The sequence below is a fragment of the Ursus americanus genome, chromosome 5, assembly GCF_024610735.1.
Source record: "Ursus americanus isolate L20-20 chromosome 5, mUrsAme1.1.p, whole genome shotgun sequence".
In the NCBI taxonomy this organism is placed as follows: domain Eukaryota; kingdom Metazoa; phylum Chordata; class Mammalia; order Carnivora; family Ursidae; genus Ursus; species Ursus americanus.
The window spans coordinates 53,940,490-53,968,083 of record NC_142131.1 but is presented as its reverse complement, the minus strand read 5'-3'; the positions used below and the strand labels follow the sequence as shown (position 1 = coordinate 53,968,083).

The 27,594-nt window shown below is 44.0% G+C and overlaps 1 protein-coding gene across 2 annotated transcripts; it reads right to left on the bottom strand.

Moving 5' to 3' along the window:
- Positions 1 to 168: 168 nt before the first annotated feature.
- On the bottom strand, positions 169 to 27,066 carry DNAJC18 (DnaJ heat shock protein family (Hsp40) member C18). 2 transcript variants are annotated; one of them, XM_045794551.2, is made up of 8 exons: positions 26,957 to 27,066; positions 25,067 to 25,253; positions 17,368 to 17,513; positions 15,157 to 15,342; positions 13,456 to 13,565; positions 12,382 to 12,491; positions 10,018 to 10,190; positions 169 to 752 (listed from the first exon to the last, which is right to left on the bottom strand). In XM_045794551.2, exons 1-8 carry the CDS (start codon positions 26,994 to 26,996, stop codon positions 709 to 711), a joined length of 996 nt encoding a protein of 331 aa, XP_045650507.1. In that variant the 5' UTR covers positions 26,997 to 27,066; the 3' UTR covers positions 169 to 708. The 2 variants fall into 2 exon arrangements, with proteins under 2 accessions (XP_045650507.1, XP_045650506.1); XM_045794550.2 differs by lacking the exon at positions 169 to 752 and adding an exon at positions 3,027 to 5,220.
- Between the last annotated feature and the right edge of the window lie 528 nt (positions 27,067 to 27,594).

Here is a 27,594-nt window from a genome sequence, read left to right as displayed (position 1 = left end):
AGTCAGTAAGGCAAGCAGCTCTTGATCTCCGGGTTGTGAGTTCGAGCCTCATGCTGAGTATAGAGATTGCTTGAATAAACTTAAAAAAAAAAAGAAGAAGAAGCTATTGCATTTTTTTAAAGATTTATTTTATTTATTTGAGAGAGAGAGAGCAGGGCGGAGGGGCAAAGGGCGAGGGAGAGAGAAACACAAGCAGACTCAGGGCTGAGTGCAGAGCTGACGCAGGGCTCGCTCTCATAATCTGGAGATCAGACCTGAGCCAAAATCAATAGTCCGATGCTCAACCAACTGTGCCCCCCAGGCGCCCCGAAGCTATTGCAGTTTTTAACAGAAAAAGTGGCTGGTGCTCTTGGAGTCAGATGGTGTCAGAGGAGATGAAGAGAGTAGTTGGATTTCGGCTGTTCAGGAGGTCAACCTGATAGGACTTAAGGAAGGAGGGGATATGGGGAAAAGGGAGCAAGGTGTTCTGGTTGTCTGCTGCTGCAAACAAACTACCACAAAATGTCAGGACTTAAAACAGTAACATTATTGTCATTTGCTCACGATTCTGCAGTTTGAACAGGGCTTGGTGGGACAGCTCATTTTCGTCCTGCCCGTCGGCTTGGGTGGCCTGCGCAGGTCGGCTTGGATTTTACGTCTGGGTTCTCAGTCCTTGCTGCCAGCCTGGCTGTTTGGTTCTCCTCCGCATGGCTTCTCCGTGTGGTTCGCCTAGTGCTCCGGGGTGGTTGGACTTACATGGCAGCTGGCGTTCCCTAAGTGCAAAAGTGGAAGCTGCTGATTCTGCCATATTCTATTGGTTAAAGATCAGAGGCCAGTCCAGGTTAGAAAGGGGGCCACACAAGGTCACAAATATTACGTGTGGTCTTTTAGGGGATACCCACTGAGGTCTACCATGCAAAGTTTCCTAGCTTTCTGACTTTCACACTTGGACGGATGGTGGTGCTATGTACTGAATTGGGAGCACTGAGTGTTGCTTCCCTCTTCTGTTAAAAAAAAAAAATTTAACCGCATTCTGTAAGAAGGGTGATTATATTTCAAGTCTCTCTTCCTCAGAGTTGCTTTCATCGAAGCCTCATACTGGATTGAATTCCTCTGTTATAGGTCCCCAAGGTTTCCTTGGTTTCCCCTCTGACATTCATCCCACTGGGGAGCACTGTCTAAAGTTAGCTTCCCCCTCAGATGTGAACTCCAGGAGCCCGTGGTGCTGGGTCTCACTTATTCCCCAACCCCATCCCCAAATCCAGCCCACCTGACACATAGTAAGTACCTCATCTTTGATGAATTGAATCTCATCTCCATCTTTTTCGAAATGAAAGGTATTATTATGAACCACGTACCGTATTTTTAAAGTCTTTTATTTATTTATTTATTTTAGTTATCTCTCCACCCAACCTGGGGCTCGAGCTCATGGCCTTGAGATCAAAAGTCATATGTTCTTCCGGCTGAGTCAGCCAGGTGTCCCCCATGTACTGTATATTTAAACCAAGACATTCCTAAACATGGGTCATTGGGAACAAGGCCATTGAGGAACTGAGATAACACCTGATTTTCAGATGCTAAGTAGCTTAGCTCTACGCAGGCTGTAATATGCTGCAGCTGCTGTTGTTACCTGATAGAAAAGAACTACGAATTGGTGATGCCACCAGTTTTCTGTTGTTTTAAACACCAACAATTCCAGGGATGGATTTGGGAAGGCTGGAGCCGAGGAGAGACACTAGGCCTCCTCCAGTCCCAAGTGGTTCCAAGGGAGTGAGGCAGTATGCGGTGCTCAGGGGTGACGTGACCAAGGGTAAAAGAACAAAGGAAAATTACAGACACATTCTTTTTATATAAAATCGTTTAATTTCTTTCTCTGTTAAAATACACTCAATCCAGATGCAATGGATCAGGTGACCAGAGTTTTCAGGATTCGTGTTCCCCCAGGAGCTGATTCCACCTGTGTCAAACCTGGCTCTGGTCACAGAACATTCACATCTTTAATTCCAAATACCGAGTGTGATGCAAATGATGTAATCAATACCGAACACATGGATATATAGTTACTCGGTGGTCACTGCACGAGGTATCAACAACGCAGGCTCAAAAAATGTGATGTAGAGTAACTTGGCCCTTTCCAAAAATAAATATATTAGAACACTAAGCTTATACCATAAATGAGTCCAAAATAAATACTAATTAAGAGCCAGCTTCTGTGAGGAACAGAGCATGCAGAGACAACGAACTAGCAAGTGTGGCTGGTTGCAACAGAAAACTTCTGGAATCCCAACAGTGCCTCCTCACAAAGCCAGTCCTGAGCGCGAGGATGAAAATGAGAACAGAAGGCTTGGCCGGGCTGCTGGATCCCGTGTTCCACTGGGGTTTGGAGTTCAGTGTTATTTCTAATAGTTTCCAACAGAAAGCACAGCAATGGCATTTTCTTACTGGTCACTTGTCCCAAGCTGGGAGGCCTGGAGCTAATCAAGGAAGTTCAGTATTTCTGGTTTGAACAGATGAACCCCTGGGTTGCTAGCGTGGGACATGGATTCCTTGAAGCTGCGGTGTCCTCGGTGTGAGAAGGTTTCCCCCCTCCCCTCCTCACTGCGGACCAGGCGGCGCAGAGAGTGCTTTCACTCTGATGAATGGGAGCTTCCGCTTGAGCCGCTAGCCCTCCTTCTGAGCCCCACTCCCACGTCACACCTCTCCACTCTGCATTAATGCTCACGGAAACGTAGAGAGCGACACGGCAAAACAGCAAGAAGAAGCCTCACCTAAAGAGTTTGTACGTAATCGGGATACCTTCCAAAAGATGTAGGCAAGAGGAAGACGCTTATTTTACCAGCATGCAGACAACCCATCTAAAATAGAACCCGGGACACTACAGCGTAGCCATATTCTGGACGGTACCAAGTAGATTCAACTATTCTTCAACGAAGGCAGATACCATTCTACTGAGAGGAAAGCCAGGTGTGTTGTAGTCTCTTAGGCAATAAATACAACAGTACCATCAGTGCTACGAAGACAGACAAGAGACCTGAGGTTTAACGAAGTTAGGTTTACCTCTATTTACTATCGTCACAGATAACTCATCTCCGCCATAAATCCACGTCAAGTCAATTTAATCATGGCCCATTTTTTTTCTAGCAGAGACTGGAATTGGGGAGAGGAGAGTTTTGATTTTTGTTGTGTATAGGGAATCTTTCCATAAGCCTATATGGCTCACAGGCATATTTTATAGTGTAAATCCCCTCAGTTATTCAGACAGGATCAAGGATGTCCCCCAAACCAGGAAGATAGACCTAGTTGAGCAGCAAAATCTGGCTATTCCTGGAGCTGCTCCCCTCCCCACAGCTGAGCAGGTGTCCCCTACCAGCCACCAAAGATCCACCCTTCACCTCTGACCCATCTCCTGACCCTGTGGAATGTCCATGTTGAACCATGCTAGACACGTCTGCCTAATTCATAGCTATGCCTCTGAAAGGACAAACTCTACTTCGGAAATCAGTTTTGATATAGGAACTTTCCTTCTCTCCTGAAGAAAACATGGAGTGTAGACCACGGGCACCTATTGACCTTCCAGGTTCTGATTCATGATGATCTAGGCAGCTCAATCCTGGCAGTTCACCTAGACAAGAGGGCCCAGAACCATGGGGCCTAGGCAGTAACTTACCTCTTCCTTGTCACCAGTGGGAATGGCTGCCTGCCTTTGAGGGACCTCTTGTTTTGTATACAGAATTGTTATAGAGAGGGTCTTGCTTCCTCAAGGCCGGGGAGGAAGGTGGCTAGAGTGAACTCAGGACTGCCATAAAAAGGATACAGGGTCATAGGGTCACAAGGTCAGGGCCGACCAGAGCATCCTGGGAAAGATTATGCCTTACCAATCTGGCCAGCACCACCAGAGAAAAGGGAATGACCTCACACTTTCTACTTGATAATCAGCTTACCACCTAGCTCTGCCATTACCAGTTGTATGACTGGATCAACAATTCAGCCTCTCTGGGCCAATGTTCTCTTTCATAAACCAAGGGGTACCATGTCTCCTTCACAGAGTTGTGTGGAGGCTAAAGTAAGAAAATCTACATGAGAGCTCCTGCTTCATACTAGGCACTCAAAAAATGTTGACCATGTGAAAAGGCATCTCATACCACAAACCATGGGGCACTGGGTTAAAGACAGGGACAGCTGGGACCAACACCGACCTCCAAAGCAATGGAAAGAGGGTCTCTCCCCTCCAGCTCTAGGCTTGAGCAACCAGCCTGGTTGGTTGGCAATGCCTGCTCTTGGGTCTGACCACTGTACTTCTGTGGGGTGTAGGGACTCCGGTCAAGTGTGAAGGAAATGGCAAAAAACCCACCCATATTCTCCAGGTTCTGTGATGGACCGGGGAACCGGCACCGAAAAGTTGAGGCTCAGTCTTGCGTTTTACCTTCATCCCCAGATCCCTGCTCTCTGCTGCTGGGCTTTCTGTGCAACTATTTCTTTCACCCAGTGGCTTTTACTTTCTGGACCCTCTACAAGAGAGAGAGTTAAGGACGTAAAAGAAACTCAAATCAGGCAGTTTGCTAATGCTAGTAACTCTGAACAGAGATAGGCAAATGGAAAACTGACTGTAATAGCTTACATTTTCCACATTTCCCTTAAAAAATGCAAAGTTGGGCGGGCACCTGTTCCAAGGGCTGAATGCTGGGGGCCACGATGACTCACAGGAAGGGAGAGGTATCATTCTTGGTGTACGCTGTAAACAACTAATATGAAGCTGCTTTGGCTACGCCTAGGAATGACTGGTATCGAGACTTAACTGAAGAAGGGAAGGAGGAAGAAAATCTGCTCTGGGATGCCTGAACTACAATCCTAGTCAGCGAGGCATGGAGCAGGGGGGCTGCATCAAACGCTTTGCCTTTAATTCAATTCAGATGAACTGTTCATGGTCCCTGGAGCCAATCCCCGGGAAGGATTCTGTGATGACAAGTCTGGCTCCATGCTCAAGTGCCTTCAGCTCTGCCCACCAAAGTTAGCAAGTTGTAAAATGTCATTTCCTAATTTTGTATTATAAAATGGAATTAGGAACATAAATAGTAACAAGTAGCAAACCCCAACCCTGTGTAGGACTAGCATCCTCTCAGCCACCTCTGCGCAGGCCAATAAGTTTGGAAAGTTTTTCACAGTTTTCAAGTTTCAGCGACTCTGCCTTCTGTTTCAGTCGTTCGTCTCTGTATAATCCTGCCAAATTTGTCAATTCCGACTCTGAAAGATAAAAGACGTAACCCATTCATCAAGAGAGTTCAGCTCCTTTGTTTTGTTTCAGTATTTCTGGAATCAAGGCTCCTTTTACTTTCATGCTTTTCCTTTTAATTAAATTTAAGAAACGCTTACTCATTTATTCGAGGAACGCGAATCCGGCAGCTACGCTACACCAGGTGCCGAGGATTAAAGGCCACCTGTGGTCCCGGAGTCCTACAGTATCCGTGCTCTATTATAAAAGCACTGGACTTAGTTCTTATCAATAGAACATTTGGCACCAGACTTAGGAAACGTGCACGCGTGCAGTAAGAGGAGACTCCGTTTCATGGCCTTCGTACGAATGGCATTCAGATGGCAGTTGGGAGAGAATGGAGTCCAGTCGCCTGTTCCTGTCATCTGAAACAAAGACAGCTGCTCCATTCTGTCCCCTGCGTTGCTGGATCATAACTCAGACATGCTAACTGACACAGAGCCTCCCTCCGGTGGGTAGGCCTTCTATAGAAGGCCAGGCTGCTGGCAGCTTTCTTCGTTCCCTCACCACATGTGGGGTCCCTAACTCAAAGGCCAAAGGCAGCTGGGCTCTTTTAAAAGTGAAATCATCTGGATCCGGTGACCTTTGTCTCCTTGACTAAATGAATTTCATTTTCTCTTCATGGTGGAGAAGGTCATTCTATTTTTAACCAGAATATAATCTCTGCCGTCTTTCCCGACTCAACGGCGGTTTGGCTGCTCTATTTTTCATTCTTTTGTCAACTTTCAGAGACATTCTTAGGAAGGAAAGCCTGAAAAGCAACCCCCAGAGACGTGTTGTGTATTAACAGGATGGCACGCTTGGATGGGCTGTGTGGCTTCTGAAAGCCTCCGACAGTAGGCAGCTACTCAGTGTTTAAAGGACCATACTTGTGAAAATGCTATTTTAATCATTTTGAAATATGTCTATCCGTTCTTAATCATCCTGCCAACAGATTTTGTTTTTCTTGCTGGAACGAGAGGCACCTGTCTGATTAATCAGCAAACTGACTGGAAACAGGAATTAATACTTAGCCAGGGGGAACAATGGGCACTGGTTTCTGAATAAGTTTCTATCAACACAAAACACTGTCTGGCATTTCTGCTCACAATGATTCTATTTACACCAAGTAAGGCCCAAAGTGCAGATTAAGTGCAGGACTCCAGGGTGAGGGGTGGCCATGCATGAAAACCCTCCCTCCACAATGGCAGCGCGGAGCCCGGGCCCGAACCCGGCAGCGGCTTGGCAAGCAGCGTGTCTCCTGGGCCCCACAGAACAATGTGCTCTCACTGGCTGGCGCGGGTGCCCGCAGTGCCTGCTGGCCGGGGCTTGCCTTGGCACCGTCCTCCTTGCAGGCGATGGGGCTTCCTGAGGACCGTGAGCCACACCCGGATGACAGCCCTCCCCTCCCGGGGCCTGCCCACCGCACCAGCTCCATTTCTCCGGCTTCTCTGGCATGTGGGAAACCTGTTCAGGAGGCCTCCATGCCTTTGGTCCTCTGGAATCAATCACAGTTATGCCCACATGTGGGCCAGATTCTGTGGCTTTGCTTTTCCTTGCAATGATTTCCTTAGGTTTTTTGTTTTCTGAGCTTATCTCAATGCCTCATAGCCTGACATCTCATTCTAGAAAAAATGAAGGGCTAGTTTTCTATACTGAAGTCCACTCTAACAAGCTGATGAAGGATAAGTGCACTTAGATGGATGCTTTTCTCAACATATCACATAGCTTTTCATGAAGTTCGTTAAAACCAGGTTTCAGTGCTCCAGAGGTTGAGGCCCCTGCTCCAGATCAATGACTTCGCAACAATGTCAGTGTTTCAAGGAACCACGCCTCAAATGCCCACCACCATGCTTGGAGAAACTTCTCTCCAAACTGCCAGTGAATGCCTTTGCCCTTCCATGAGTAAAAGGTCAACCCAATTAATATGTTATTTTTGACATATTTTGACTGTTAATATTCAGTGACTTCTACGTAAAAAAAAAAAAGAAAAAAAATCCTTGGAAGGATTTTTCTTCTTTACAAAATGTTTCCCTTGCCCCGCATGCCTGTGTGATAGATGGACAGAGCATTCAGCCTTCCAGGTAAGCTGAACCAGGCAAACTGCCAAAGAAGCAAGTCCCAGAGGCCCTCCAAAGAGCCCTCTGCACTCTGGTGGTGTGGAAGACCACAGTGGATCCCAGCCACCCTCAGGATCCAGCCCCATGAGACAGCACTGTATCCAGTCCAGCAAGACCACACAAGGCCTGGACTCCACATGTGCCAGACCCCGGGCTAAGCATTATACCCACACCATCTTCTATAACCTGTACAGCATGTCTAGGAGCAAGTGCGTTTTATCCCCATTTCGAAGTCTGGGCTTCTACCCACTGTGCTACCCTGCTCCAGGGCATGGAAAGAAGTGCTCCTCGGCCAGGCGGGGCCGGGATCTTAGCTCAGCTCTGCCAGGCTGGGAGGCAGATCCTGCCTGTACTTTTGTCCATCCCAGCCCGGTGGCGTGGCCCCTTCGCCTGGCATTGGCTTGCTTATCTAGATGCAGCTGCGGGGGAATAAACAGGGCCATCAGTGTTCATAGTAGGGGTTACTTGTGGAAGTTCACTCGGATTAAGCATTCTAAGGGAAAACAGAGAAGAGAAATGGACAAAAGATTAAAAAAGACAATGGCTAACTTTGCTAAACACGGTTTCCATTCGGTATTTTGCCAAGAGTGAAATTTGTTCTCAAGTGGATTTATTTTTACAACCTCCAAGTGCTAAATTTAACCTCGTTGGCTGCACTTGCTGCTGGATCCGGAGGGCAGATGCTGCTCATTCTCAAATGGCATTTGGGTCGTGTGGAGAGTCTGGACAGCCACCATCCTTAAATGCCAGAAATAGACTTTTAAGGGGTGTGTGCTGATAACCCCCTCTTTGGAACTTGTGGGTACATGCATCATGCTTACTCATCGGATTTTTATTTATACCTAGAGAGTACCAAAGCCCTGAAACTAGGCCTCATGGAGATGGGGAGAAGAAGCCTAAAAGCCATTTTCGATGTAATCCTTACCGTGAGCTCTTTGCATAGTTCCAGCTGGGGAGTGTATGTGGGCGGGTGGGTGTTAGAAGAATGTGAAATGCAGATTTTCATCCAGTTCTTGCAGAAAGCAACAAATTCAAAACCTTCCCAGGGTGGAATACAATGGCGACTTTTAGGACACACACTGTGGCCTCCACCTGATTTAGATCCATGTATAAAATGCCTTTCTGTCAAAAGCCTTTTCTTGATCCAGAATTCTTTCCTGATTTTTGAAACTTGCAACAACTAGTTTAACACGAGGTAGGGTACTTCCTGACCTCCTCAGTTTTTTTCAGTATTTATTTTTCAATAAATTTTAAAAAGCAACTTTCTCCTGCTTAATTTCCCCTTACGTCTCAGAATCATTGCCCATCAAGCTCCGAATGCACCTGAGAGTGGAGGTGGGCTCTGCCCTATCAGAGTGGAGCGCAGAGCCAAGGTCCCTAAGGGCTAGAGTAAGGACGCTAACCCTGCTCTGGGATTCTTAATCCTCAAACATTTTCATTATTTTCCAGGCCTGAGAATCCTCTCTTCCAAGGACATTTGTCGAGCACCTGTTCTGAAGCAAGGACTGTGCCAGGCTCCTGGGACACGAGATTGGTAAGACATGGCTCTTATCGTCAGAGGGCCCACAGTCCAGCAGGGAGACCGACGCGTACCTACAGAGAGCCAACACTGAGAGCATACTGTGTCAGCAGCACGAACAGAGTGTTTTAAGAACACATAGGAAGGACAGATTAACTTGGGGGTGGGGCTGGGATGCATGATGGGTCAGCAAGGGCTTAGCAGCCCTGTGACTGAAGAGCTAATTTTATCAGGCACTGTTAGACATTTAATAATATCCAGTTATACCATTTAAAAAATGAGTTAGTTTGCTTTTTAAAAATTAAAGCCACGTTTCATTAGATGCAGTTATTAAGGGTGTGGGGGGGCACACAGGTGTGCACCCGTGTGTGTATGTGTGGAATTCGAGTGGGCTGAAAAATGAACCTGTTGGCTGAGAGGCAGGGCTACCTTTGCTACCAGCACTCCCCATTAATACTCAACTGGTAAGCCAACTGGTGGACACTGACACCCCCACTGTCTCCTGAGAGGGGACAGAGTGGGAGGCCTGCTTCAACCCACCCTTACCGAAGGGGCAGATCCAGGGAGGGTCACTTTCAATCTAGGTGGCCCCAGCTGGCTACAGCTGACTTTTGGTCTGGCCCCCAAAATTAGGCTGGATGATAGCTTCCTGTAGGGATTGTGGAATGAGGAAACTGGACCAGTCCAGCTAGCACTGACAACTTACAGAGGAAGCTTGTGATGTAGAAAGGGGACAATAACTAGTGGGATTGTGGAAGCCAGGAGAGTGACCAGGAGGGTAGCAACCAAAACCAACCAGGGCAAAACCAGGTTATGAAGGAGGAAAGCTTGAAGAAGCAAAGGAAGGCAGCTGGCAGAAAGGACAGTGGGGCAGACGGACAGAGAGAAGTAGACACTCAGAGACAGCCAGACAGATAGGCAGCTAGTGCTAAGTGCTAGCTGCCTAAGTTCGTAAGGTTTCCAAATTCTGGCCACATGCATCCTGTCAGTGAACTTCACTTTTTTTGTGGTGTCCCAAATGGGCCTCTGTCCTGTCTCTGATCACATAAACATGTGCCACTCAAACAAGGAGAGAGGAAGGATTGGGAAGCTGGGGACGCCTCAGGTTGGAAGCATGACCGCCAGTTAAAGACCCTTTTAGAACATCTTACTTTGTTGTTTCTCCTTCCAACAACTCGTCTGGACGTAATCAATGTAATCCTTCTCTATCGTCTTCTCCAGGTCGCGGAGAGATGCGCCTCTGTAGGCCTTCTCGAAGTTTTTATCCACAAAGTAAGGCACCTGCAGGTTCTGCGTTTCTCTAGAGATGGTGTAGCCCAAGGTCCTGAGACAGGGAGACAGAGGCTCAGGTAAGCTGGTTATATTTGGCAATCTCACTCTTAGCACTGGCTGCACAGAGAGCATGACCATAATCCCCTCTTCATAGGGCAGAGGCAAGCACCACTGTCTAATACACCTAACGTTTATCATTTCTCCAGCAAAGTAGTAACTGTAATGTCATCATTATGTGAGTGTATTCATATGGTGAATTCAGCCTCAGTATAGTTACTTTATTTTCTGCAAGGATTCACCTCTCTTACATTGCTTTCTGTGCTAAAAGTTGAGTGCTTAATGCTTAAAAAATGCTGTACATTGTGTAGGACCTGGCGTGGTACCCGGCACAGAGCAGGCTATTGGTAAATGTTGGGCGAATGACCTGATTGTTATGGCAAACTATTCACAAATAACCAGATAACTTACACCAACCTAGCGTCCATTTTTAGGACAGGAAAGTACTTCACATACAGCTGCTAGGTGAGAACTGCAAAGACATCAGACAAAAGATCTCAGTGATGCTTCTGCACTAACTCTTGGGGCTCTAATATATCCAGTGGTATGTGGTGCTCAGAAACATCAGTAGGTCTGGGGTAACTAAATACTAACCATAAGGAAGTACAGAAGGCAGCTCAAATTCAAGTTAAAACAAGATGATAGCAATGTGCAAAATCCAGGCTAGTTTTATTCAAATTAGACAGATTTCATCCTGACTGAGTTAATATTTTCCCAGCTTTCTCCTTTGATCTCTCCACTTAAACATCTTGCTGGATGTCTTAGGGTTCAGACCATGACTGCTCCCACCTCCATCTGGGAAGGTGTTAGCAGGGAAAGTTCCTCTCTGCCCCCCTGGCTGGGCAAGAAAGGAGGAAGAAGTAGCAGATGGAGAAACATGGGAAGTTGGGAAATAGAGGGAATAAGGCCAGAGTGACCTGACAGTAATAGCCCCTCTCTGAGACTCAGCTTTCCTTTCCGTAAAATGAAGATACTGATCTAGAATATGGTCTTCAGTCTACAGTGATCTCTAGCAAAGACTCTTCCTGATACGTACTGACCCGTGGGTTCCACATTTTGTAAGGTTTTTAAATTTTTTTTTAAGATTTTATTTTTAAGTAACCTCTACACCCAATGTGGGGCTTGAACTCACAACCCCGAGATTAAGAGTTGCATGCTCTACCGACTGAGCCAGCCAGGTCCCCCCATGTTGTAAGGTTTTTGTCTGCTAAACTATAATGAGTAATGACTCATTTCCCATCTAATAATTAATGCAGTGAGGTGCCTGGGTGGTTCAGTCAGTTAAGCATCTGACTCTGTATTCTTTTCTTTTCTTTTTTTTTTTAGCGTCTGACTCTTGATTTCAGATCAGGTCTTGATCTCAGGGTGGTGAGTTCAAGCCCCATGCTGGGCTCCGTGCTGGGTGTGGAGCCGACTTAAAAAAAAAAAATTAATCCAGTGATCCTCAGACTATGAACCAGAGTTATCTGGAGAGCTTATTAAAACTCAGATTGCTAGTTCTCATCCTCAGAGTTTCTGATTCAGTAGTATGCAGTGAGGCTTAAGAGTTTGCATCTCTAACATGTTGCCAGTTGATGATGTTGGTTTGGGGTCAAAACTTTGAAAACTGAATTACTTGAAATAATTAATTGAAGAAATAAAGAAATTCCTATCAGAGCTCATAATTTGCATGCAATGCAAACATTACAATGAATTTCTATATTTTTCGGCAAAAGCAAAGAAATGTGATACTACGGTTTGACTGTGTAGCCTCATCATGAATGAATGACCCATTCTTGCAACTACTTAAATTGAAAATAATCACTGGATCTCAGGTACTATGTTCCCGACCCAGAGGGGTCCAGTGATCCGATCACAGGCTCAGTAGGGTACATTCTAAAGCTAATGTGATATGATAAGGATTTAATCTGAAACTGGAGTTAGTCTATTCATCCTTCAGAAACCAGTCGCTGCTGTTCTGCAGCTGGTCAGATGGTGTCGCTGTAGAACAAAATAATCCAAGTCCCGAGCACACAGGAAACTGCCTACAGTAAGAGTCTCTGCATTATTACTATCTAGCTGTTCCTTTAAACAAAAAAAATCAGTGTTTTCTACAAAGATGAAATGAAATGTTAGCAGCACCAAAAAAATGTTAAAGTCTTTTACCCTCCAAATGGTTAAGAAAGAATTATAAATATTTGACTTACGATTTATAGAATAGACTATATGGGGGATTCGCAGCCAGCAGCTGAGTAATGACAGATATAATCACAATCACAAGAACTGGAAGTAACTGAATAAATGCAGAATACGTAGTCTGAAAAAGAAAAAAAATATTTGGCGTAAGTGTTCTTCATCAATATAAAGCTTACAGAAAATAGGATAGTTTTCCAAAAGAAAATACAAATTACTGCAATGTACTGCACAAAGCCCAAAGCTTTCCTGGGAAGGCTGTTCTCTTTGCAGAGAAGACTGAAGGAGACCTACCCACAACCTGTATTGACACCCAGTAATTCTCATGCAGCCCACTTTTCTAAGACCAATGAAGCAGGCGACTCTGGGTGAGTCTGCCCAGACTGTGACTCTCATGGGGCCATGTTAGTATTATGCAGCTCTGTTGGGAATGGACTGGGAGACAGCTAACCCTAGTAGGGAAAATCACTTCTCCCTCCCAGGAATTTGGAATTGAGACTCATGACTGTTCACTACTGGGCAGTCACCTGAAGAAAGGACACATACTCTCACGCAGTGTGGATTGGCTCTTGGTAAGAGAAAGCAGAGCAAGGGAGGCTGCTTAGAATAAAGCAGATGCAGAAAGGCAGGAAAGGTGGAGACAATCTGGCCGCAAAGAGTCATGGAAAGATAGCTGCATGGGTGCCTGACTGCACCTTGGTTTCTGGTTCCCGTCTGTCCCGAGGCCCATGTGTGCTTCCTGCCCTTGGCCTTCATGAGACTCCCTAGATTCCTTACTTTAAACTCCCTTTGGTTCTGAATATTTTGAAGGGGGTTCCTATTTTGTGCAGGGAAGAAAACCTTGATCAAGACAGCCCCACAGGGGAACTGATTTCCTGGAACAGCCACCGAAGAACGGGAGGGGAAGGAGGCCATTTTGGCCTATTTGGGCCGATGATCCACCTCTTCCCACCACTGCCTCTGCTTGCCTAAAACACGTTTTAACAACATAACTCAAGTTGAACTTCCAAAACCTGATCATAGACACTGTACAAGTCAGCTCAGTACAAGTGTGGATGAGCAGCAGGTCGGCTGTCCCCCCTTGGTACCTGAGGCTTTTCTTCTTCTTCTTCCTTCCGTGTCTGCATCCGCTCATGTCGGTGCCGCCGGCGGTAGTAGTGGCTATCATCTGTCACATTTGAAAACATATGAATGTTTCCTGGGAAAGAAAGAAGAACCTAGTATGAGATATGGCAAACACTCTTTCCTTGCTTTTTCCAAGGTCCTTGTTCCCAGCTAGGTTCTCTGACGGCAGAGTATTGTCCCATTTGACTCAGTAGAAAAATAAAACAGTAGGTAAGCAAGTGAACCAGGTGTAGATGGAATGTGCTTAGTTCTCCTTATTTTATTTAAATAGTCCTTTGTAACTAGTGGGTGAGAAAACCCCAAAAGGCTAGTAAAGAAAAAGCATTTGGGCCACGAATCCTGTCTGACATGCTCTTGTCTGCTTTCTTGCCCAGTATCAGATTATGTCACTAGCATCTTCCTTCCTTCCTCCCTCCTTCCCTCTTTCTTCCTTTCTCTCTCTCTCTTTCTTTTTCTTTCTTTGCTCCACACCCAGCATGGAGTCCAACATGGGGCCCAAACTCAGAAACCTGAGATCAAGACCTGAGCTGAGATCAAGAGTTGGACGCCCAACTGACTAAGCCACCCAGACACCCCAACACTAGTATCTTTTTTTTTTTTTAAAGATTTTATTTATTTATTTGACAGAGAGAGAGCCAGTGAGAGAGGGACCACAAGCAGGGGGAGTGGGAGAGGAAGAAGCAGGCTCCCAGCGGAGGAGCCTGATGCGGGGCTCGATCCCAGAACGCCGGGATCACGCCCTGAGGCTAAGGCAGACGCTTAACGACTGAGCCACCCAGGCGCCCCACCAACACTAGTATCTTTAACAGCAACTCATAAAATTCAGTTTACTTCCTGGGCATTTAATTATCCCAACATCCAACTCTCTGGGGGAGAGTTTTCTAACTTTTATCTTTATATAGTTACTATTTTGCAATAATGATAATAGGCATCTTGCTACTTATTTATAAAGCACTTTAAAATATCTAATCCTCACAGCAGCCCTGTGAAGTAGATATTATCAGTCCCATTTCTCAGGTGAGGAAACAGGATCAGAGAGACCAAATGATTTGGTTAAAATCATGCATAGTTGGAGGCTGGACACTTGCCTCAAACCCTCGCTCATCTGATTCCAAATTCTTTTTTTTTCTTTTTTTAAAGATTTTATTGGGGCGCCTGGGTGGCTCAGTTGGTTAAGCGTCTGCCTTCGGCTCAGGGCGTGATCCCAGAGTCCTGGGATCGAGTCCCACATCAGGCTCCTCCACTGGGAGCCTGCTTCTTCCTCTCCCACTCCCCCTCTCTGTTTTCCCTCTCTTGCTGGCTGTCTCTCCGTCAAATAAATAAATACAATCTTTAAAAAAAAATAAAGATTTTATTTATTTATTTGACAATGAGAGAGGTACAAGCAGGGGGAGTGGCAGGCAAGGGAGAGGGAGAAACAGGCTCCCCACTGAGCAGGGAGCCCAACGTGGGGCATGATCTCAGGACCCCGGGATCATGACCCAAGCCAAAGGCAGACGCTTAACTGACTGAGCCACCCAGGCACCCTGATTCCATATTCTTGCTGTTTCCCCCATACCATGGTCCCTCTACTAAGATCCTCAAAGAGGAGCTAGCTGAGATACAGAAATAGAGAGAGAGACAGAGATATATAAATTTTTCAGCTATCATTTTGAAATACTCACCTGTAGGAAAATGTCCTCCAAAGAAGACATTGAATAGCTCTTCTGGAGTGATGTCAGCTTCGAAGTCCCTGTAATAATTATAAGGTCTGCCTCGAGGGGCCGTGAAAGTCACCTGTTCATCTCCATATTCATCATAGCGGAGTCGCTTGTCAGGATTGCTCAGGACGGCAAAGGCATTTCCTATTGCTGCAACCAAAACCAAAAAGTACCTGAGTACACAGTCTTTGCTGGAGCTGAGGGTGATGCAGGAAGCAGCAAGGAAGAGCCCAGAGCTGGCGGCTGCTGGGTGACTTCACAGGGGCCTAAGGAAAGGTGCTTGGGCCTAGAAAGTTCACCAGAATTCTTGCCCTGGACATTTTCCATGATCTAGTTTGATAAGCCAGAAGCAAGATAAACTGGACTCAAGATAAACTAAGAGCTACTTTCATTCATCAACTATGTGTCCTTATTTCCCTTGAGAGCAATTAGTTTATGGCTGGAAACAGTTCATACATAAGCAGCTGTGTTCTAACTGGAAGTCTGAAACAATCTCTTCAATAAAATAATCAGTCAAATTGATTGCTTGGCTAAAAGCAAAGTCCTCACTAGTCACAGTCACGTTTCAGCTTACTTTAGAAAGCGGGCTTTAGAAATTAAGAAACCTATCTCCAGTGCCTCAATGACAGATCACAGACTGGATAGATTACACATGCTTCCCATCACCTCTTCTCCCTGTGCACAAATGTGCAAATGTTGTCCAATTAAAATTCATTTAAACATGCAATCAGTGCCACTAATCAAAGAAACCTTGAAAAGAAATCTTTAAGGCATCCCCATCCCCTGCCTCTAATTCAGCCAACACTATGAGAAACACAGTCAGGAAGAGCATTTCTTTATGATTCTGCTAGCGAGGGAATTATATTGAATGTTTACAGCAATAAAACAGCTAAGTAGAAAAAACAAACAAAAAAGGCTAAATAGTTGCTTCAACATCACATCCCTTGAAATCTGGCCGATTTCTCATAGAAATGGCATTAGTCTGTGAGATACTTTATGTATAGGTAAGAAGTATAAAGGTATAAAGAGAATGTGGGTTATCTAGTTGTTTCCTTGTAGAAACTGGGGAGAACAAGATTCACAATGGCACAGCAACAAAGGCAGATTGTCCTTTGAGATAAATGTTGACTTTTAAAATATTCTCAGAGCTATCATTTTTTTACTTTTTCTTTAGAAAAATTCCAAATCTACAGAAAAGTTGAAAAAAAATAGCAAATAAACTCATGTATACCCTGTTTGATTCATCAACTGTTAGTATTTTGCCACATTGCTCCCCTCAACTCTCCATACTTATCTAAATACGTACATACACGTAGTATGGGTGTATTTCTTTTGCTGAACCATTTGAAAGTAGGCTGCAGATCTGGCATGTCATCCCTAAATATTTCAGCCACTGTCTCCTAGAAGAGTCTCCTCCATGATCACAATACCATTATCATAGCTAAGGAAATTAACATCAATCCATGCAATTCATGCAAGGTTCATGTATTGTATGTACTTTTATATCCCTTTAGTTTCTTTTCCTCTAGAACGGTCTCCCTGCCTTTTCTGCTTTTCATTATATTGACCTGTTTGAAGAGCAGGTCAGTGTTCTTTGTAGAATGTCCCATATTTTGATGGTCTCCTCACAATTAGATTCAGGTCGAACATTTTGGCAAGAATACCAACACAGGTGCCATATAATGTGAGGTGGGTCCAGTATTGGTGACGGTAAGTTAGATCCCTGGGTTAAAGTGGTGACAGCTAGATGTCTCCCTTATAAAGCAAATTTTCCCCTTTGTAATCAGTAGGTATTCTGGGGGATAAGCCCTGACAATCACGTGAATAGCCTATTCAACAAAAACCTATCACCTGGCACTTTTAGCATCCATTGATAATTCTTGCCTGAATCAACGGCTTCACTGGGGGTAAAGCTCTTAAGTAAGATTTTGATTTATGTCTCAGATCTAAGAAGGTGCCATTACAGAAAAATCAAAACCAATTTTTTTCCGAAAGAAATTAAGGTAAGTGAATCAAGACAGGAGGGAGCTATGCTGATAATCACTATTTAAGAGGTATGGCAGGAAAGAAAGGCCCTACTTGTGGCCTTAGAAAATGATGACAGGGGAGGCTGAAAACAACTTGTGGCCAAACTTGACGAGAAGGGCAGAATGAAGCATTAATTCAGGATCAGACCTTTGAAAGCATCAGTTGCTCCAGGAGCACAATTCTTGTCAGGGTGAAATTTCAGGGCGAGTTTTCGGTAAGCTTTCTTAAGCTCTTCATCACTGGCATTTCGAGAAACTCCCAGAATTTCATAGTAATTTCTGCATTTCTTGATCCTAAAAACACACATCAGAAGCATGTATGTCTACAAAGTCCCCTTTTGTACAACTAACTGTAAAATAGTATGTTTACATTTTACATTTACATCTGATCCTCCAATCTGTGAGCCCCAAAACAAACCTAAAAGAAAATTGGTGAACACATTAACGAAACTTTCAAACTGATTAACAAGGTCCTCCTCCCACCAAGAGCTTAATGCCTTTCAAGTATTTTTACATCCAATATTTTATTCTTCCTGTATCCCTACAAGTGGGTAGAACACACATGCTGATCCTTACATCGAGGTGCAGACTAAGGCCCTGAGAGTTCAACCGCAGGACGGCAAAGTCAGAAGAAACCTAATCACCCTAGTGATTTCTCTCTCTCTCATTTTCCTTATGGCTACCTTTCAAAATTTTGTTTTAAAAAGTTAAGATAGGGACTCCTGGTGGCTCAGTCAGTTAAGCATCTGCCTTCAGCTCAGGTCATGATCTCAGGGTCCTGGGATCGAGTCCCGCATCGGGCTCTCTGCTCAGCGGGGAGTCTCCTTCTCCCTCTCCTTCTGTGTGGTCTCTCACTCCCTCTCCCCCCCAAATAAATAAGTAAACCTAAAAAAATTTTTTTTAAGTTAATATATACACACACGGTAGAAGAAAAATATCCAACGATACTAAACTATATACAGCAAAAAAACTTCCTGTTTCCCTATTCCCTGTCCCCCAATCTCCCACCCTAAGGACAACCACTGTTAGAAGTTTTCTGTGAATCCTGTGTATATGTATAAACACCTCTCCATTTTTTTTTTACCTAAATAGGAGCATATTGTAATCATCTTTATATATCCCTTTAAAAAAAACAAACAAACAAACAGAAGTTTATCTTAGATATGGATCGATAACATACAGAGATGAGTACAGAATAATAGTTTAGACTAGAGTGGCAGTTCTGGACTTTATGACCTCAGAAATTTCTTATACTCTTAAAAATTACTTAAGTCCCCAGAAGAGTTTTTGTTCATGTGAGTTATATCTATCAATATTTACCATACTAGAAATGAAAACAAGAAATTTTAAAAGAGTGACGATAGATACATATCAGGTAGCCTCTCAAAAATTCCACTGTACAATCATGAGAGAATGAGAGCGAAAAAGGCAAATAATGTGTTTGTATTATTATGAAAATTATTTAAAACTTGCAGACCCCCAAGGGTTTTCGGGTTCCCAAACTACACTCTGAGAAATGTTATCCTAGAGCATGAACTCTGGGGCCAAAATGCCTTGGTTAGGATCTTATCTTGCTGTGTACTTAACCTCTGTGCCTTAATGTTATCTTCTGAAATGGGCTAATAATTTCAACTACATTTAACAAGCTGTTATCATTTAAATGAAGTATTCATCAAAGTGCTTGATAGCATGTGACACTCCGTAAGTACTGGCTAGTCTATATCTGTCATTCTTTTCAAAAGCTGCATTGCTTCTATGGATTACATTTATTACATCTTATGGATTATATCTATCCTCCACTGATAGGCACTTACAGAATATCTCCGGTCTTTTGCCACTGCACAATCCAGTTAGGCAGAGAGAGGCCCAGAGTCTTGCTCAGGAGTTCAAAGTAAGTCAGTAACATAGGCTGGACTGTAAAGCAGGGTCTTCAATGTCAGTCATGGTCCTTCCCCAAGAGCTGCCCATGGGGATCCTTTGGATCCCCAGCCCAGTTTCCAATCCCTGCTTCCATGGCAGATACTCGTCTGCCTCTTTCTTTTGTATCAATTTGTTATTTAAGAACAGTTTTCTTGAGCTACAATTCATATATCACAAAGTTCACTCTTTTAAAATGCACAATTCATTGATTTTTTAAAAAGTATATTCATAGAGTTGTGCACCCATCATCACTATTTAATTCCAGAACATCTTCATTACCCCAGAAGGAAACCCCATACTCATTGGCAGTTATTCCTCATTTTACTTCCCAACCCCTGCCAACCAATAAATGTACTTTCTGTCTCTATAAATTTGCCATTCTGGACATTTCATATAAAAGGAATTATGCACTATGTGGACTTTTGTGTCTGGCTTCTTTGACTAGCGTAATGTTCACGGCTCATTCATGTTGTAGCATGGATCAGTACTTCATTCCTTTTATTACCAAGACGCATTCATTGTATGGATAGTCCCCATTTTGTTTATCCATTCCTCAGTTAATGGACATGCAGGTTGTTTCCATTTGGGGGGTATTATGGGTAATTCTGTACGAACGTTCATGTACAAGTTTTTGTGTGGAAGTATGTTTTTATTTCTCTTGGTATATACCTGGGACTGACTGCTACGTCATGTGCCATGTTTAAGCTTCTGAGGAACTGGCATTCTGTTTTCCAAACTGGCCACACTGTTTTCCATTCCTACGAGCAATGTATAAGGTTCCCATTTCTCCACATTCTTATCTACACTTGCTATTGTCCATCTTTTTGATTATTGCCATCCTAGTGGGTGTGAGGTGGTGTGGTATCTCACTGCGGCTTTGGTTTGTATTTCCCTAATGACTCATGAGACTGAGCAACTTTTCATGTGCTTATTGGCCATCTGTAAATTTTTTTTTTTTAAGAGCCATTTGTATATATTCTTTGGAGGGATGCCTATCAGATCCTTTGCCCATTTTTCAATTGGACTATTTGTCTTTTTACTGTTGAGATGTAAGAGTACTTTATATGTTCTAGATATAAGTCCCTTATCAGATACTTAATTTGAAAACATTTTCTTCTGTACTGTGGATTGATTTTTCACTTTCTTGGTGGTATCTTTGGAATACAAAAGCTTTAAATTTTCATGAAATCCAATTTGCCTATTTTTTCTTTTGTCATTTGTGCTTTGGGTGTCATGACATGAAGACATACATTTATGTTTTCTTCTGAGAGTTTTATAGTTGTAGCTCTTACATTTAGGCCTTACGTTAGGTCTTTGAGTTAACTTTTGTCTTTGTGTGAAAAAGGAGTCTAAGTGCATTGTTTTGCATGCGGATATCCAGTTGTCTCAACAAATTTATTGAAGACAATTCTTTCTCCTATTAAATTGCCTTGGCACTTTTTTTTTTTTTTTTAAGTAAGCTCTATACCCAGTGTAGGGCTTGAACTCATGACCCCGAGATCAAGAGTCGCATGCTCCACAGACTAAGCCAGCTAGGCACCCCCGCCTTTGCACTCTTGTCAAAAAGTCAGTTGACTGGGGGTGTCTGGGTGGCTCGGTTGGTGGATGTCTGACTCTTTTTTTTTTTTTTAAGATTTTATTTATTTGAGAGGGAGGGAGGGGCAGAGGGAGGGAGAGAGAGAGAGAGGAAGAGAAACAGACTCCACACTGAGTGTGGAGCCCGAAGCTGGGCTCAATCTTAGGACCCTGAGATCAAGACCTGAGCGGAGATCAAGAGTCAGACACCCTGGAACATGTGGGTGTTCAGTGGGTGGCCCAGGTCTGACTCTTAGGTCATGATCTCAGGATCATGAGTTCAAGCCCTGAGTTGGGCTCCATGCTGGGAGTGGAGTCTATGTTCAAAAAAATCAATTGACCATAAATATAAAGGCTTACTTCTGGACTCTCAAGTCTGTTCTCTTGATCTACATGTCTATCCTATGCTAGTCCACACTGTCTTCATAACTGTTGCTTTATTATAAGTTTTCAAATTGGGAAATGTGAGTCCTCCAGCTTTGTTCTTTTTCAAGACTGCTCTGGCTATTCTGGGTCCCTTGTATTACCATATAAATTTTAGGATTGGCTTGTCAATTTCTGCAAAAAAGGCAGTGAGGAATTTGATAGGGATATGTCAAATCTATTGATCAATTTGAGTAGTATTACCATTATTTCCAATATTAAGCCTTAATAAAATAAGCCTTTCCAATATTTAGCTCCATGAACACAGGCAATCTTCCCATTTCTTTAGACCTTTAATTTGAAGTTTTGTAGTTTTCAATGTACATCTTACGCTTCTCTTGTTAAATTTACTCCCAAGCATTCTATACTTTTTTGATGGTGTTATAAATGAAATTGTTTTCTTTTCCATTTTTGGATTGTTCATTGCTAGGGTACAGAAAAACAATGATTTTTGTATACTGATCTTGTATTTTGCAACTTTGTTGAGCTCATTTATTAGTTTTTTTTTTTTAAGATTTTATTTATTCATTTGAGAGAGAGAGAACAAGCACAAACAGGGGGAGGCAGAGGGAGAAGCAGACCCCCCACGAAGTAGGGAGCCTGACGTGACTCGGGGCTCGATTCCAGGACCCTGGGATCATGACCTGAGCCGAAGGCAGACGTCCAACCAACTGAGCCACCCAGATGGCCCTCGTTAATTCTAACAGTGTGCGTATGTGTGTGTTCCTTAGGATTTTTTTAAATAAAGATTTTATATATTTGAGAGAGAGAGTGAGAGAGAGAGGGCACAAGTTCAGGGGGAGCGGCAGGCAGAGGGAGAAACAGACTCCCCGCTGAGCAGGGAGCCTGTCCTAGGGCTCGATCCCAGGACCAAGGGATAACAACCCGAGCAGAAGGCAGACACTTAACTGATTGAGCCACCCAGGTGCCTCTATTCCTTAGGATTTTCTATATTATATCATATCATCTATGAATACAGTTTTACTTCTTTTCAATCTGGATGACTTCTTTTTTTAAATTTTTTCATTTTTTTAAAAGATTTACTTAGATTTACTTAGAGAGAGAGCACGCACGCGTGCACATACACACAAAGCGGGGGAAGGGGCAGAGGGAGAGGGAGAGGGAGAGAATCTCAAGCAGACTCCCTGCTGCTTGCGGAGCCAGAATGTGGAGCTTGATCTCGAGACCCTGAGATCATAACCTGAGCTGAAACCAAGAGTCTGAAGCTCAACTGACTGAGTCACCCAGGCACCCCCAATCTGGATGACTTCTGTATTTTTTTCTTGCCTAAATGCCCTGGCTGGAGCTTTTAGTACAATGGTGAATAGAAGTGGCTAGAGTGAACATACTTGTCTTTTTCTTGATCTTGGAAAGCATCCAGTTGTTCACCATTAAGTATAACGATGTTAGCTGTGGGTTTTTTGTAGATGGCCTTATCAGCTGAGGAGGTTCTCTTCTATTATGCTGAGTATTGTTATCATGAAACAGTGTTCGATTTTGTCAAATGCTTTTTCTGCACCTATTAAAATGATCATGTGGCCAAGGTATATAATCTTTTTTTTAAAAGATTTATTTTTTTTATTTGAGAGAGAGAGAAGGCACAGAATTGGGGGGAGTGGCAGAGGGAGAAGGAGAGGAGCAGACTCCCCGCTGAGCATGGAGTCGGATGCAGGGCTCGATCTCACAGACCCAAAATCATGACCTGAGCCAAAACCAAGAGTCAGATGCTTAACCAACTGAGCCATCCAGGTGCCCCAAGGTATATAATCCTTTTTATATGTTTTTATATGTTGCTAGAATCTATATCCCTAAGGGATATTGATTGACAGTTTAGTTTTCTTATGTCTTTGTCTGGTTTTAGTTATAGGATAATATTGGCCCCACAGAATGAGTTGGGAAGTGCTCCCCTCTCTTGTATATTCTGTAATAGTTTATGAAGGATTAGTTAATTCTTCAAACATTTGGTAGAATTTACCAGTGAAGCCTTCTGGGCGTAGGTTTTTCTTTGTGGGAAATTTAAAAAAATTTTTATTTAAATTCAATTAATTAACATATAGTGTATCATTAGTTTCAGAGGTAGAGGTCAGTGATTTATCATTTGCATATCGCACCCAGTGCTCATTACATCATGTACCCTCCTTAATGCCCGTCTCCCAGTTACCCCATCCCCCCACCCCCCCTCCAGTAACCCTCAGTTTGTTTCCTATAGTTAAAAGTCTCTTATGGTTTGTCTCCCTCTCTGATTTTGTCTTATTTTATTTTCCCCTCCCTTCCCCTATGACCCTCTGTTTTGTTTCCTTTTTTTTTTTAAGATTTTATTTTATTAATTTGACAGAGAGAGAGGCAGCGAGAGAGGGAACACAAGCAGGAGGAGTGGGAGAGGGAGAAGCAGGCTTCCCACTGAGCAGGGAGCCCGATGCAGGGCTCGATCCCAGAACGCTGGGATCACGACCTGAGCCAAAGGCAGACGCTTAACGGCTGAGCCACCAGGAGCCTCTCTCTGTTTTGTTTCTTAATTCCACATATGAGTGAAATCATATGATAATTGTCTTTCTCTGACTGACTTATTTTGCTTAGCATAATACCCTCTAGTTCCATACATGTCGTGGTAAATGACAAGATTTCATTTTTTGATGTCTGAGTAATATTCCACTGTGTGTATGTATATATATATATATATAAAGAAGATATAGTGGTGTATGTATGTACATAAATATACATATATACATATACATATATATCAGCATTTGCATTCATCTGTCGATGGACATCTATGCTCTTTTGATAATTTGGCTATTGTGGACATTGCTGCTGTAAACATTGGGGTGCAGGTGCCCCTCCAGATCACTACGTTTGTATCCTTTGGGTAAATACCTAGTAGTGCAATTGCTGGGTCATAGGGTGAAATTTTTTTATCATTAATTCAATGTCTGTATTTGTGGTAGGTCCGTATTATTTCCTAGTTTGTACCTTTCTACAAATTTGTCTGTTTCATCTAGGTTACCTAATTTGTTGGTATACAATTGTTCATAGTATCCTTTTAAAATCTTTATTATCATTGTAAGATTGGTAGTGATGTCCCTCTTTTATTCCTGATTTTAGTTGAGTCTTCTCTCTTTTTCTTGGTTAGCCTAATTAAAGGTTTGTCAATTTTGTTATTTTCCAAAAAAACCAACTTTTGATTTTGTTGATTTTCTGTTGTTTTTCTAACCTCTATTTCATTTATTTCCACCGTATATTATTTCCTTCATTTTGCTTGCTTGGATTTAATGTACTCTTTTTGTTCTTCTTTTTCTAGTTTGTTAAGGTGGAAGATTAGGTAACTGCTCTGAGATTTTTAAACATATATTTACATATATAAACATTTACTGTTATAAATCTCCTTCTAAGTATTGCTTTAGCTGCCTCCTATACATTTTGGTATGTTGTGTTTTCATTTTCATTCATCTCCAAGTATTTTCTAATTTTTCTTATGATTTCTTCTGTGACCTATTTGTTATTTTAGGAATATATTGTTTAATTTCCACATATTTGTGAATTTCCTAAATTTGCTTCCGTTGTCAATATCAGAGAACATACACTGTATGATTTTAATCCTTTTAAATTTATTGACACTTGTATTGCGGCCTAACATCTGATCTGTCCCGGAGAATGTTTCATGTGTATTCTGCTGTTGTTGGCTAGACTGCCGCATAGATGTCTGTTTCGTCTAGCTGGTTTTCCCCGCCTCTCCTACACAGAAGGAGCAGAGTTACCTCAGATTACACCCTAACACTCCACTTCCACCTAGTCTTGCCTCTGAAGCCAAGAAGCCATTGTGCTTCCATAATAATAATAATAAAAGTACCAATCGCAGTCAATGCTTATGTGACACATTCTGCCAGGAACTCTACATTAAAATCACCCACTGAATCCCACCGCAGACTCACCTCTGTACCCCAAGCAGCTGTTCCTCAGTGTAAGTGGCACTCCCCTCACCCTGTCGGGTTGGATTCCACTCATGCTCAGACTTCTTTTCCTTTTGCACTTTCATGCAGTTACAGCACCCGCAGGGGTCATGACTTTCAGGAGGTCTGTCTTCTGGGTATTTGTTTCTTCTAACTGCATCAATGTAAGCTGCAAAGCAACAGCCCCTCCGTTAGGCCTCAGTCTGATCTGCAGTCAGCTCTGCTACCTGCCCTCGCTATCTGGGAGGCTGCTTGAGGCCGTGAGTGTGAGGGCCAAACTACTGACATCGTACTGACTTTTAAGCATCCACATAAAACTGAACAAACACCTTCCTTGAGAAAACAATATAGTAAATACAGAGGCAACCATGAAAAACTTATAATACTAGAAACATGAAGCAGAATAATGTCCACCATACCCAACAGTGGTCATTCAGCAAATAATTTTGAATCAGAGCCAGAAAAGGGGTTTAAGAGGCATCTACTCAATACCTTGCCTTTCAAGAGGTGTCTACCTTTAGTGCAGGGCAGGGGGGAAGCCTATTTTTCTGTGATCCCTGGTCAGAAGTGACATTGCTCATAAAATAATTTGTCGTTGTTGTTGCCATGCCTCCCACCACTAAGATTTAAAGTAGGGGTGAATTCAGTTCTTTTAAGCTAGCAGTTATAGAACAACACACTTGGCTAGATAGATCAAGGAAATGTACAGATAAGACCTTTTTCTGACCACAAAGAGGTTAGTTTAAATAGTTTAAAGGGAGAAGACTCAATTCACCGTAACACCTGGAGAACGTAAAGACGAGCGTAGCAATCCCGTCAAAGAAGGCAGAGGACTCAGGTCCTGTCTGGAGGATCCGGGAACGGCTTTAAAAATGTCTTTCTCCTGCCTAAAATCCCTTAGTGACTACCCACTGCTCCTTGTCCAAATTTCTTATCATAGGCTCAGCACCCTCCTCCCTCACCACAAGCTCTTTTGCAGCTATGCTCTGGCCACACCAAACGCCTTTCAGATCAGCAAAGCGTTCACTTTTCTCTGTGCCTTTGCACATGCTGTTTCCTCTGCTTGCACCATTCTTCAAGTCAGCCTGAATAACTCCAAGGCATCCTTCATGTCATCATATGTCACACTTTCTTCCTGAGGCCTCCTCTGACACCCAGGCCGTCAGTGTGCCTCCCAAACCTAAGACCTGCTGTGTAGCTCAGGACTTAGTGGCTCTCCCTCTCGCAATTGTCTGTTTACCTGTCTAACTCCCTCAATGCACTGAGAGTTTTTGTGACAGGGGCCCAAGTCTGTCAGATCCCTGCTGCACGATCAGCATAATGCAGGGTACATAATAGGTATTGAATCAATACTCTTTTCTTGACTGCAGGATGGAAAAGCCCGGCCTATCGGTCCTGATGCGGGCTGCAGGAACACGACCAAATGGAGACAGAGTCGGGCGGCCTAGTTGGGCAGAGCAAGGATAGGGGCCGGGAAAGCAAGCTGTAGGAATCCGCATCACCCTGCTGACCTCCCAGCCACCCTGGCATAGGCGGGGCCTGACCACCGCGGGCCCTACGCTGGGCAGGGGCGGAGGCGGGGTGGTGCTGGGGGCCGAAGGCAAAAAAGTCATCACGGGTGACTCTGAGCTCCTGGCCGGTTCCTTAGCTTAGGCAGCGTTCCTGATTTCCAGATCCCGGCCCCTGCCCGGGGCGGGGAAGGGTGGGGGGAGGGGGTTCCCCACCAAATTCGGAACCCTACTCAGGCTCAGCATCTCTTCATAGGCCTCCATCCTTCACCTCAGGCCCAGGATCTCAGCCCTCAGGAATCTCAAGGGGCCCCATCCCTTTCCCAACTCTGCCCTGTCCCAGCCTCCGGCAAGGACCTGGTACCTTCGGTCCAGCGCTCCCCGCTGCCCAGAGTCGCAGCCATATCCGTTCCCAGTCAGCAGGTCTGCGGAGCCTCCCCGGCGCCCGAGGCTGAAAGGGACCGGGCAAGAGGCGCGGGGAATGCTGGTCATTGTAGTCCAACTCACAGGAGCCGCGGGACATTGGACTACAACTCCCTGCAGGCTCCGCGCGAGGGGCTGTGGGAATTGTAGCTGTGTACGGGGTTCGACCAGTGGAAGCGAGGTCTGTGGATGTTTGCTGCTGGTGGTTGACTGCTGGGCGACTGCGGATCACACTTTTCCTCTTCTGTAGAGTGGGGATAGTGGCTTTGGCCTCACCTAACACTGGGGGCGTTGAGGGAGGCGCGATAAGATCCTCCCTGGAAAAGATTTTGCAAACTAGCCTAGAGGGTCACAGTATTACTATTCATCTCAAGGATGTCCTTTTAAAATATATGCTAATGCCCGTTCTGTGCAAAGTGTGTGTTAGGTCCTGGAGATTGAGAGATGGGTTTTGGGGATGCGAACCCAATCCTGAGATTTTAAGAACCAAGAAAACAGAAAAGTGAGGTAGATTTATGTAGTTAGAGGGCAGTCTGGATATGCCCCTCTTCGTGCATCTGCTCTGGCACAGCATCATTA